The sequence below is a fragment of the Dipodomys ordii genome, unplaced genomic scaffold (genome assembly GCF_000151885.1).
Source record: "Dipodomys ordii isolate 6190 unplaced genomic scaffold, Dord_2.0 Scaffold66, whole genome shotgun sequence".
NCBI lineage: Eukaryota > Metazoa > Chordata > Mammalia > Rodentia > Heteromyidae > Dipodomys > Dipodomys ordii.
The window spans coordinates 4,201,738-4,213,147 of NW_012267282.1; the positions used below are offsets into that span (position 1 = coordinate 4,201,738).

At 49.7% G+C, this 11,410-nt stretch overlaps 1 protein-coding gene across 1 annotated transcript in view; it reads right to left on the bottom strand.

Annotated features, from left to right (window-relative positions):
* Window positions 1-327: 327 nt before the first annotated feature.
* Window positions 328-11,410, bottom strand: part of Orai1 (ORAI calcium release-activated calcium modulator 1) — a 15,918-nt gene continuing 4,835 nt past the window's right edge. Inside the window, exon 2 of the mRNA XM_013023103.1 lies at window positions 328-1,143. Within this exon, the coding sequence (XP_012878557.1) occupies window positions 541-1,143 (603 nt within the window). The 3' untranslated portion in view covers window positions 328-540. The remainder of the gene's footprint in view (window positions 1,144-11,410) is intronic.

The following is an 11,410-nucleotide window of genomic DNA, read 5'->3' on the forward strand; positions in this document are numbered from 1 at the left end:
ATATGTTCATCTATGTGATGTGGTATACCAGTAGAAACCATACTTGGCAGAACAGAATCATCAAGACAACGAGGTGGGGTCCCTTGTGAGTATATTTTTGTGTTCAAATACACACACACTCACACACACACACACACTCACACACACACACACACACACTAGACGGTTGAATAGGGAGGGCAGTGGAGACGGAACAGGAAGCATCCGGGTGTCACTGGCACAGGGGTAGCATAGGGACAAAGAGAGCATCTGTTCCCACTCTGCCCCCCCCCCCCCCGGGGAGATCCGTCTCCCCTCCTCTCCACCATTCTCACCCTCCCCCCTCCCCCCCCCCGCGGGGAGACCCATGGCTGGAAGAACAGGGAGTGCTTATTTTCTTGGCAGAAAAGTCTCAAAGTGCAACCATTTCTTTTATAAAAAGCGTCTTCCCTCCACTCTGCCCAGCCCAGCCCCCTGCACAGGCTGTCCTCTGGGCTGACAGGACAGGGTCATAAGGAAGGACATAGGCCAAAGCTCTGAAGGGCTCAGTGGTGTGAAGAATTAGGCATAGTGGCTCCCAGGGGTCAGGGGGTGGTCCCCTCTGTGGTCCAGCTGGTCCTGCAATCGGGCAAACTCGGCCAGCTCATTGAGCTCCTGGAACTGTCGGTCCGTCTTATGGCTGACCAGTGATCGGTAGAAGTGGACTGCAAAGACAATAAAGACCAGGCCACAGGGGACCATGATAGCAGTGGAGGCGATGGCTGCTGCCTGGCCTGGGGTGATGCCACCACTGCTGTTATTATTGTAGCCAGGGTTGGCTGAAGGCTTGCTAGTGGGGCTCGGCTGGCCTGGCTGCTTCTTGAGGGGTAAGAACTTGACCCAGCAGAGCAATACGACCTCAGCCAGGAAGAGCAGTGTCCCAATAACGGTGGAGAAGGCCCAGGCCAGCTCAATGTGGCGGTGCATGCGCTCATGTGGTGACTCCTTGACGGAGTTGAGGTTGTGTACGTTGCTCACCGCCTCGATGTTGGGCAGGATGCAGGTGCTGATCATAAGCGCAAACAGGTGCACGGCCACCAGCACCGTGGTGCAGGCACTAAAGACAATGAGCAGCCCTGGTGGATAGTCATGTTCGGCGTCCAGCTGCACCTCCACCATTGCCACCTAGGGGAGGGAGGATAGGGAGAATGAGTGACAACATCAAATCTCGCCTCTCCTCTTGTCAGGCTCTGGGACATTGTGGGAAGGAATAATAAAGCCCCACGCGCTTGGGGTAGAGAAATGGCAGACAGTATTGGTGGAGAAAGCAAGCTTGGAGCCTACCAGCTATGTGCCCAAGGGAAAGCCTCTCTGAGCCTCATCTTTCTAGAAAACAGGATATCACATTAGTTCATAAAAGCATCTTAACAAAGGAGAGGTCCTAGTGCATGGTGAATACCGCCCAAATGGGAATGATGTTAGTGCCAAACATATCAAATTTTGATAGTATGCATATTTTAAATGATTAATTTATGCATACTTTTTATTAAAAAACATTAAAGATGTACTGAGTTTACCTAAGTGGTAGAGTGCTTGCTTCAATCCCCCAAATTTCAAAAAACAAACCAATAAAAACGTACAAAAGGGGCTGGGAAGGTGGCTCAGTGGAAGAGTGCTTACCTCGCATACATGAGGCCCTGGGTTCATTCCTCAGCACCACATAAGCAGAAAAAGCCAGAAGTCGCTGGGTGCTGGTGGATCACACCTGTAATCCTAGTTACTCAGGAGGCTGAGATCTGAGGATTACAATTCAAAGCCAGCCAGGGCAGGAAAGTCCATCAGACTCTTATCTCCAATAAAAACTACTAGAGCCAGGCGCTGGTGGCTCATGTCTGTAATCCTAGCTACTCAGGAGGCTGAGATCTGAGGATCACGGTTCAAAGCCAGCCTGGGAAGGAAAGACTGTGAGACTCCTATGTCCAATAAACCACCAGAAAACCGGAAGTGGCACTGTAGCTCAAGTGGTGGAGTGCTCACCTTGAGCTGAAGAGCTGAAGGACAGCGCCCAGGCCCAGAGTTCAAGCCCCACGACCGACAAAAAAAAAAAAAAAAAAAAAAAAACTACTAGAAAACTAGAAATGGCACTGTGGAGCTGAAGAGCTGTGGGATAGCACCCAAGTCCAGAGTTCAAGCCCCATGACCAACACCCCCCCCCCAAAAAAAGCTAGAAGTGGCGCTGTGGCTCAAGTGGTAGAGCACTAGTCTTGAGCTGAAGAGTGCCCAGGCCCAGAGTTCAGCCTCCCACAACTGACCAAAAAAAAAAAGGGGGGGAGGGGAAGGGTGGCTGGGAAGGTGGCTCAGTGGTAGAGTGCTTGCCTTGCATGCATGAGGCCCTGGGTTCGATTCCTCAGCACCACATAAGTAGAAAAAGCTGGAAGTGGGGCTAAGACTCAAGTGGTAGAGCACTACCCTTGAGCTGAAGAGCTGAGGTACAGCATTCAGGCCCCACTACTGACCAACAAAACAAAACAGAACAAAACAACCAGCTGAATGCTGGTGTCTCATGCCTATAATCCTAGCTACTCAGGAGGCTGAGGTCTGTGAGACTTTTTTTTTTTTGGTGGATCATGGGGCTTGAATTCTGGGCCTGGGCGCTGTCCCTCAGCTCTTCAGTTCAAGGCTAGTGCTCTACCACTTGAGCCACAGTGCCACTTCCAGCTTTTTCTGCTTTTGTGGTGCTGAGGAATCAAACCCTGGGCCATGCATGCAAGGCAAGCACTCTACCACTGAGCCACCTTAGCCACCTTCCCAGCCCCTCTCAGCCTTCTTAGTAGCCAGGATTACAGGCTTGAGCCACCGGTGCCGGGCCGACTGTGGGACTCTTATTGCCACTAAACTACTAAAAAAAGCTGGAAGTAGCATTGTGGTTCAAGCGGTAGAATGCTATCCTTAGTACAAAGAAACTCTGGGACAGTGCCCAGGGCCTGAGTCCAAGCCCCAGGACAGGCAAAAGAAAAAAAAGAAGGCTGACATCTAAGGAATGTGGTTCAAAGCCAGCCTGAGCACAAAAGTCCATAAGACTTATCTCCAATTAACCACCAGAAAACTGGAAATGGAGCTATGGCTCAAAGTCTTGAAAAAAGAGCTCAGAGACAGCACCTAGGCCCCTAGTTCAAGCCCAACGACCGAAAAACAACAACAACCACCACCAACCACCACTTCTCATACCCAAACCAGGCCCCTCATTCATAATCTCCTCCGGGAACAGGGAATAGGAAGGGGTTGGAGGGTGAAGGCTCTCCCTGCCTGCGTCACACATTGGACGTTTCTAAGAATGCAGCGCACACACTGACAAGGAACCTTGCCACACTTCTCAGAAGAGATGGACTCAACTCGGTCAACCCGGTGCCCATTTCTTGGCTGGACAGCCAGCAAACCCCAGGATCATTTCTTCCTCTAGCCCCAGGGCTGATGTACCAGCTCTCTAGTTCCTGGAGACAGGGGTTACCAGGGGCACAGTTTGCATCTGCCACCTGCTCTTCTCTTCTCACCTAGATCTTGCAAATAACCCTCATGTGAAGAAGCCAGCTCATCAGATCTGGGCCAGGAGAAGCGGGTAGTGGGCATGCTGCCCAGGTCTGCCCCTGAGCGCGGGGTCAAGGGCAGCAGGCACCAAGGAACATGACACCATCAACAATAGTGATTCCATTTTTTAGAGACAGAGTCTTGCCTTGTTACACTGTCCTTGGACTCTTGCCTCTACCTACCAAGTGCTGGGATTGCAGGTGTAAGCCACCACTCCCAGTGGCTTGTGACTTTCTTTTTCTGGTAGTATTAGGGTTTGAACTCAGGGCATTGTCCTTGCTTGGCAGGTTTTGTACTACTGGAGTCCCATCTCCAGGTCTTTTTGTTCTGGTTAATTTTGAGATAGTCTTACTTTTATATCCAGCCCTGGCTGAATGAGATTCTCCTATTTATGCATCCTGTCATATCTGGAGGTGACAAGTGCCCACCACCTTGCTAACGGCTACAGGTTGAGATGGGGTCTTTTGAACTCTGCCTCCAAAGTAGCTAGGATTACAGGCATGTGTGATCAGTGCGTGGCCAGTTATTCTACAGTAAGGATAATACATTTGTTCTGTCTGGTGGTAGGTTCAGAAAGGGGTGTCTGATGCTGAAATTTTTGCCATTGATCTTACCAGCAGCAGCAGGGAATTCCTGAGTCGCCCTCCCCCTCTTTCTCCTCAGCCCTTCATCAGGCTTCATGTTCCAGGCAAGTTTTCTTTGGGTTTTTGGCCTTACCGATTCCACACATCTAAAATGGGAGTGAGGAATGTCACGTGCCTCCAGGAGCTATTGAGGAGCGAACTAATCCTTGTGAAATGGTGCCTGGCACAGAATAGAGCGTCAGTCAAATGAGCTTTAATATTACTGCTCAGTTTAGAACCCATGTCTCTGACATCCTCACGTTTTCTATCCTCCTGCTGGAGGAGCCAGGCCTGGCCAGAGATGGCTTTGGAAATGGAACTGCCCCTTGCCTCACCATGGGGTCTCGGAAATGAGGGACTTCTCAGGCTGTTTCAATAGGATTCACACACTTTTGCCCAAGAATTCCCACAACCTACAAGGATGCGAACTTCTTTTTTTTTAGATTGTAGGGCTTGAACTCAGGGCCTGGGCCCTGTCACTGAGCTTTTTTTTTTTTTTTCGATCGTGGGGCCTGAACTCTGGGCCTGGGCGCTGTCCCTCAGCTCTTCAGCTCAAGGCTAGTGCTCTACCACTTGAGCCACAGCGCCACTTCCAGCCTTTTCTGCTTCTGTGGTGCTGAAGAATCGAACCCAGGGCCTCAGGCATGCAAGACAAGCACTCCCATTGAGCCACCTTCCCAGCCCCAAACACTCTACCATTTTGAACCACAGGACCACTTCTGTTTTTCTTTGGTTATCTAGAGATAAGAGTTTCTGGGACTTTCCTGCCCAGGTTGGCCTGGAACAAGGATCCTCAGCTCTCAGTCTCCTCTGTAGCTAAGATTATGGGCATGAGCTACCCGTGCCAGGGCAGCTGGATATGTACTTTTTATCTGGGAGTTTACAAAACAGTTCAAGCTCATGTAAATCTGGAGCAATGCCATCAGGATTTTGACTTAAAAAAAGGAAAGAAAAACAGTGACCTGAAGCCGATTCTGAGCGCTCTTAGTCCATGTGGGTGAGGGGGTTGAGCAGCAGTGCAGGCAGCCGGCTGGCTGGAACAAGCCCAGTAAGAGCCGCTGCCCCCAGGCCTGCCAGTGCCTGGGAGGCAGGGCGCCCCCAGCAGCGTCTTCCCTCCTCCCCCTCTACACTTCCTCTTCCTGTTTTGGCTGCAGCTTGGAACCTGAAACCTGAGAAAGGACAAGCAGATTGACTGCTGCCCAACTGCCCTGGTGCAAGGGTTCGTTCCACACACACGGCACATGTCCTGAGCCGTTAGGTGGGCCGGCCCTGAGCTGGTGCTGGGTGGTTTCTGGTGAGGGGCGGGGGAGGGCTGTATGTAGGCAGCTCCCAATCTGTCCTGTACCTGGTGCCTCCTGGCATCCTGGCCACCCCCCATTACCCTCCTGCAGAGCCCATAAGCCCACAGATGCCCCTCCCCTCCAAGTACAAACCATGTGTGCCCATGAAGCTGGTGACCCCAAGCCCGCATCTGCGTTTACAAAGTGGAAGGGAGCCTGCTTCTTCTGGTTACACAGATGCAAGGAATTAATGAACATAAATAGTTCCCTCCAATAAATTTAAAGTATTATCATTATTCTAGCTGGGGATGACACCTAGTAGCAGAGTGCGTGCCTGCACTGCTACACAAAACAAAAATAAGCCATTGTTCTGTTTTTTCCTTTTTGGTTGGTTTTGGGGCCTGAACTCTGGGCCTGGGTGCTGTCCCTCAGCTCTTCAGCTGTAGACTAGCACTCTACCACTTGAGTCTCAGCTCTACTTCCAGATTTTTCTGCTTATGTGGTGCTGAGGAATCGAACTGTGGGCCTCATGCATGCAAGGCAAGCACTCTACCACTGAGCCACCTTCCCAGTCCAAACCATTATTCTTTGCTTGAAACTGAGGCTCAGAGGTGAGATCAATTGGAAAAGTTATCTTGGTGTTGGATGGGGGATTTGAACTCATGTCATTCTGAAGCCCATTCACAACAGGAGTCATAGAGTGCTTCCCTCTCACAGCTGCTGAGGTTAAATGAGGTTTGGAAGTGTAAATATTTAGCATAGAGTCAGCCACAGGAGAAGCTCAATAAATCTTAGTTAAAAGGAAAAACACAGAGCTAGAAGCAGAACAATAGCTCCTGGATGCTCAGTCCCAGCCGGGGAAGACAATCCTCACGTCCATGTTCTGCCTTTACTCTGGACCTCTTCTGCCCCATTCTCGGGCAGTCCTGACAACTTGACCCTATACAAAGAGATCATGTACCCTACACCTCCTCTGCCGGATGGGGGACACACCCTCAGGATGCTGGCACCCAGCCGGCCTAAGATAACAAAACTAGCCAACCCTCCTTCAACCTAGGCGTTGGACTGAGAGGCTGAGTCCTCTAAGGAAGAGGAAGGGGCCCTCGGCCCTGCTGCGGAAGAAACCCCATCACCCTCATAGGCCCTAATCATTCCTGGAACTCCAGCCACACAGGCTGGTTGTATACACCACTGCCACATTTGGGGCCGAGTTAAACGCCAGGAGGGTGCATTAAGAAATGATTCCTAGGGGCATAAAAGCCACTGAATTCCCCCTCCTCTCCCCAAGTCATGTGGCTTGAACTCAGGGCCTGGGCACTGTCATTGAGCTTCTTTTGCTCAAGGCTAGCTAGCACTCTACCACTTGAGCCACAGTGCCACTTCCAGCTTTTTCTGTGTATGTGGTACTGAGGAACAGAACCCAGGGCTTCATGCATGCAAGGCAAGCACTCTACCACTGAGCTACCTTCCCAGCCCGCCTCTACGTTCTCCCTGCCCCAATGCTTCCCACTTGAGAAATGTCCCCAGGGTGGGGAGAATATAGTTTATGGGGACTTGAAGAATCTGGCAGCTGACACTCAGAGACCCAGAGAGAACAGATCAGATCAGATCAGATTGCATGCAGCAGCTTCACAAGGTAAATATAGCCCAAGAGCTGGGCCCATTAACCCAAAATAAACAACTCCTAGCCAGCCAGCCTAGCCAAGTGCCTCCATGAACTTGACCACCCAAGGCCTAAAAGAGATAGGCCCAGAGGGGCCGGGAAGGTGGCTCAGTAGTAGAGTGTTTTGCCTTGTATGAATGAGGCCCTGGGTTCGATTCCTCAGCACCATATAAACAGAAAAAAATGGAAGTGGCACTGAGGGCTCTAGCTTTGAGCCGAAGAACTGAGGGACAGCACCTAGGCCCAGAGTTCAGGCCCCATGACTGACAAAAAAAAAAGAGAGAGAGAGAGAGGCTCAGAGACCATAAAGCTCGGCTTCACAAAGTGTGCAGGCAACACAGGACATGACAAACATTTTTTTCCCCCTGTGTTGGTCATGGGGCTTGAACTCTGGGCCTGGGCGCTGTCCCTTAGCTCTTTGGCTTAATGCTAGCACTCTATGACTTGACCCACAACACCACTTCCAGTTTTCTGTTGGTTCATTGGAGACAAGAGTCTCACAGACTTTCCTGCTGAGGCTGGCTTTGAACCCACAATCCTCAGCTCTCAGCCTCCTGAGTAGCTAGAATTATAGGCATGAGCCACCAATGCCCCACAACGTGCCAAACTTTTAAGGACTGAAGACCCTGATCCCGCAGTGGCCAGGGCTTAGTGGACTTGCTCAGATGCTTGCTCACCCCACTTGAACCCCAACCCCTTTCCCTCCCTCCTGTGGGGTTTGTCAGTAGGATGCTGGGCACCTGGACTTGAAGTCCAGGCCCTTTTGAGGCAGCCTCTCCTCCCGTGCTAGGCCCAAAGCCAGTGGCCACAATGGGAGACACCCTTCACGCCCCAGTTTGGGTCTGCTTTTGTTCATTGCCTGAGAACCGTGCTAGGCTGCAGCCTTGAGTTCAGGGGCCCTAAGATGTGGTCATACAGGGTCACCCACAGACGTCTAAGGCTTGCCTGCCTACCTCACCTCAAAAGGAAACAGTCCATTAAGAGAGATCTGAGGCCTAGTCCAGTGATTTACAAAATCTCCTGACCACAGGAGTCCAGTCTTCCAAATGTTTCTATAAATAGACCTATGCACACTTTTATAACAAACGAAAGTTCTACCCGACACCACTAATCCTCGAGGCCTGCCAATAGTCTATTCTTGCAAGATGCAAGGCATGCTGCTACTCTAGTTCATTCCATTCTTTGTTCCCCCCACCCCCAGCACTGGGTTGGATCCCAGGGACTCAAGCATGCTAGGCAAGTGCTCTACCAATGAGTTACACTTCCAGCCTCCATTCCTATTTCATTTTGGAAAATGCTAGTTTCACCAGGCATCAGTGGCTCATGTCTATGATCCTAGCTACTCAAGAGGCTGAGATCTGAGGATTGTGGTTTAAAGCTAGCCTGAGCAGAAAAGTTCACAAGACTTTAAAAAATAAAAAAAATAAAAGTGGGGCTGGGAAGGTGGCTCAGTGGTAGAGTGCTTGCCTCGCATGTATGAGGCCCTGGGTTCGATTCTTCAACACCACATAATCAAAAAGCTGAAAGTGGTGCTGTGGCTCACGTGGTAGAGCTTTGAGCTGAAGAACTGAGGGACAGTGCCTAGGCCCAGAGTTCAGGCCCCATGACCGACCAAAAAAAAAAAAAAAAGCAAGAAATGTTGCTGTGGCTCGAATTGGTAGAATGTTAGTCTGTTAGCCTTCAGCACAAAATCTCAGGAACAGTGCTGAGGCCCAGAGTTCAGGCCCCAGGACCAGCAAAACCACAAACAAACAAATAAGCTAATTTCCACGCACTACATTTGTATCGTAAACCACTAACAGGTTAAATCTGTAAATAGAAGAACTGGTGACAGGCCTAGACTTTCTTTTCTCTTCATCTGGAAAATTTCAATGTTCTCCCAAGTCATTACTATGTTCTGGTCTCCAACCAGGTCCTTAATAGAGCTGTCCATTCATTCATAAAATAGTTATGTGTTGGATGCTAGTGGCTCACACCTGTAATCCTAGCTACCCAGAGGGCTGAGATCTGAGAGTCATGGTTCAAAGCCAGTCAAGCCAGCCACGGGAAGAAAAGTTTGTGTAGCTCTTATCTTCAATTAACTACCAAAATGCTGTGAAGAAATGTGTGGCTCAAGCAGGAGAGTACCAGCCTTGAGTAGGAAAAGCCAAGTGAGAACTCAAGGATTGAACCAATGCAAAAAAGGGATAAAGGCCTGGCCCAAGTGTATAGTACCTGCCTAGAAATCTTGATTCCCCAGAGTTCAACCTCCAGTTCCAAATACACACACACACACACACACACACACACACACACGGTTTGGAGACCATAGTTCAACAAAGGCCCATAGTGATTTTGTAAATAGTTTTATTTACACACCCATTTACTGGCCATGTCTGTTACTTCACACCCAGTCCATGGCCAATGGGAGAGTTGAGGAGCTACCTCAGGGACCCCTTGATCTTTACTGAAAAAGTTGGCTGAACCCTGGGTTAGACCAATGATCCTCAAAGAAGGGTATCAAGTAAGAGTCCCATAAAGATTTTCAAAAAAAAGAAAGAAAGAAAGAAATGTATTTTTTTTTGGGGTCCGGTCATGAGGCCTGAACTCTGGGCCTGGGCGCTGTCCCTCAGCTCTTCAGCTCAAGGCTAGCGCTCTACCACTTGAGCCACAGCGCCACTTCCGGTTTTGTTCTTTTTGTTTATGTGGTGCTGAGGAATCAAACCTAGGGCCTCATGCATGCCACCTGAGCCACTGAGCCACCTTCCCAGCCCCAAGAAATGTATTCTTTATATCTGACTTATATAACAATGACCCCTCATTATTTAAAAATAAACGAATGATGGTTAGGAGCCCTGTCAGGGGGAAATCAGCTGCCAAGGTTTAAGCTTTATGTCCAGTTTGCTTCCTCCAAGGGAGCCTTACTCCTCACCTCAATCCAACATCCATCACCACAATGCCACCTGAGCAAAACCAACTTAAAGACTTTCCCCCGGGGCCAGCCACAGACCCAGCAACCAGAGACCCAGCAACCTCATTGCTCTCAGCAGAGAATTCCTGAAACAGGCTGCAGGCACGGGCCAAGCTTCACAAAAAGCCTTTGCTGGGCCAGCAGCACCCTCTTCTTGGGACATTCAGCAAACCCAATTCATGCACAGCCTAACATACAAATCTAATGCAAAACCTGCATCTAGAAGACCTCAAAGGACCAGTTATCAAACACCTAGGGGGTGGGGAGGGTTACCAGAGGCTTCAAATCAGAGACCAGGGCTTGAGTCCTACTTACTGGTGGTCGGGGCCTCTAAGAGGCCTCATTTTCCTGTCTTGAGTACATACTTTTAAGAGCTGTTGTGAGGATTAAACAAGAATGAAAGGAAAAGGCTCAGGCCTGGCACAACAGGGGTTTGGTAAATAGCAACTACTTTCATCCTATTATAGAATTCTTGCAACTTCTCTGTCTATAACTTTTGATGACTCCTGTTGCCTACACAGGAGTTTTTTGGTTGGTGGTGGAGCTTGAATTTAGGGAATGAGCACTGTCCCTGAGCTCTACCACTTTGAGTCACAGTTCCACTTCCAGTTTTCTGGTAGTTAACTGAAGATAAGAGTCCACAACCAAACCACGATCGTCAGATCTCAGCCTCCTGAGTAGCAAGGATTACAGGTGTAAGCCACCAGTGCCTGGCTCAAGCTTCTTCAACAGCCAATCAAGGCCTTCTATAGGTGGCACAATATCCCCCACACCAACTTTCCAGCCTTTCCCCAAGATTCATCTTGGTTAACAGCTCCTGCCATATCCTTTAACCAGAACCAAGGCTCTGCTCCAAGCCCTAACCCCACCATCCTCAAGGCTCTGCTGGAATAATTTGCTTTTAACTCTGCTAACTCTGCTTGGTGCCTATAATCCCAGCATTCAGGGGCTAAGGCAGAAGGATTGGGCCAACCTGGAGTTGGAAGAAAAACAAAACAAAATGCCAAGCAAGTAACCCTACTTCTATGGGGGAAAGGGGTGAGCAAGTTTCCAGGATACCAAGTCAAATACTCTAAGTACTCTGCAAATACTCACTAGGTGAATTCTCACTAATGAGGTTGGTGCTGTTGTTGCTCTATTTTATAGACCAGGAAACAGGCTCAGAGAGGGTAAGTGACTTAGCCAAAGTCTTTCAGTTGTAAGAGGAAGAGCTGGTGCAGGTGGACCCATTGCAACAATGAGATGTACAAGTCGTTATGTCGAAAAATGAACTTTAGGGCTGGGAAGGTGGCTCAGTGGTAGAGTGCTTGCCTTGCATGCATGAGGCCCTGGGTTCGATTCCTCAGCACCA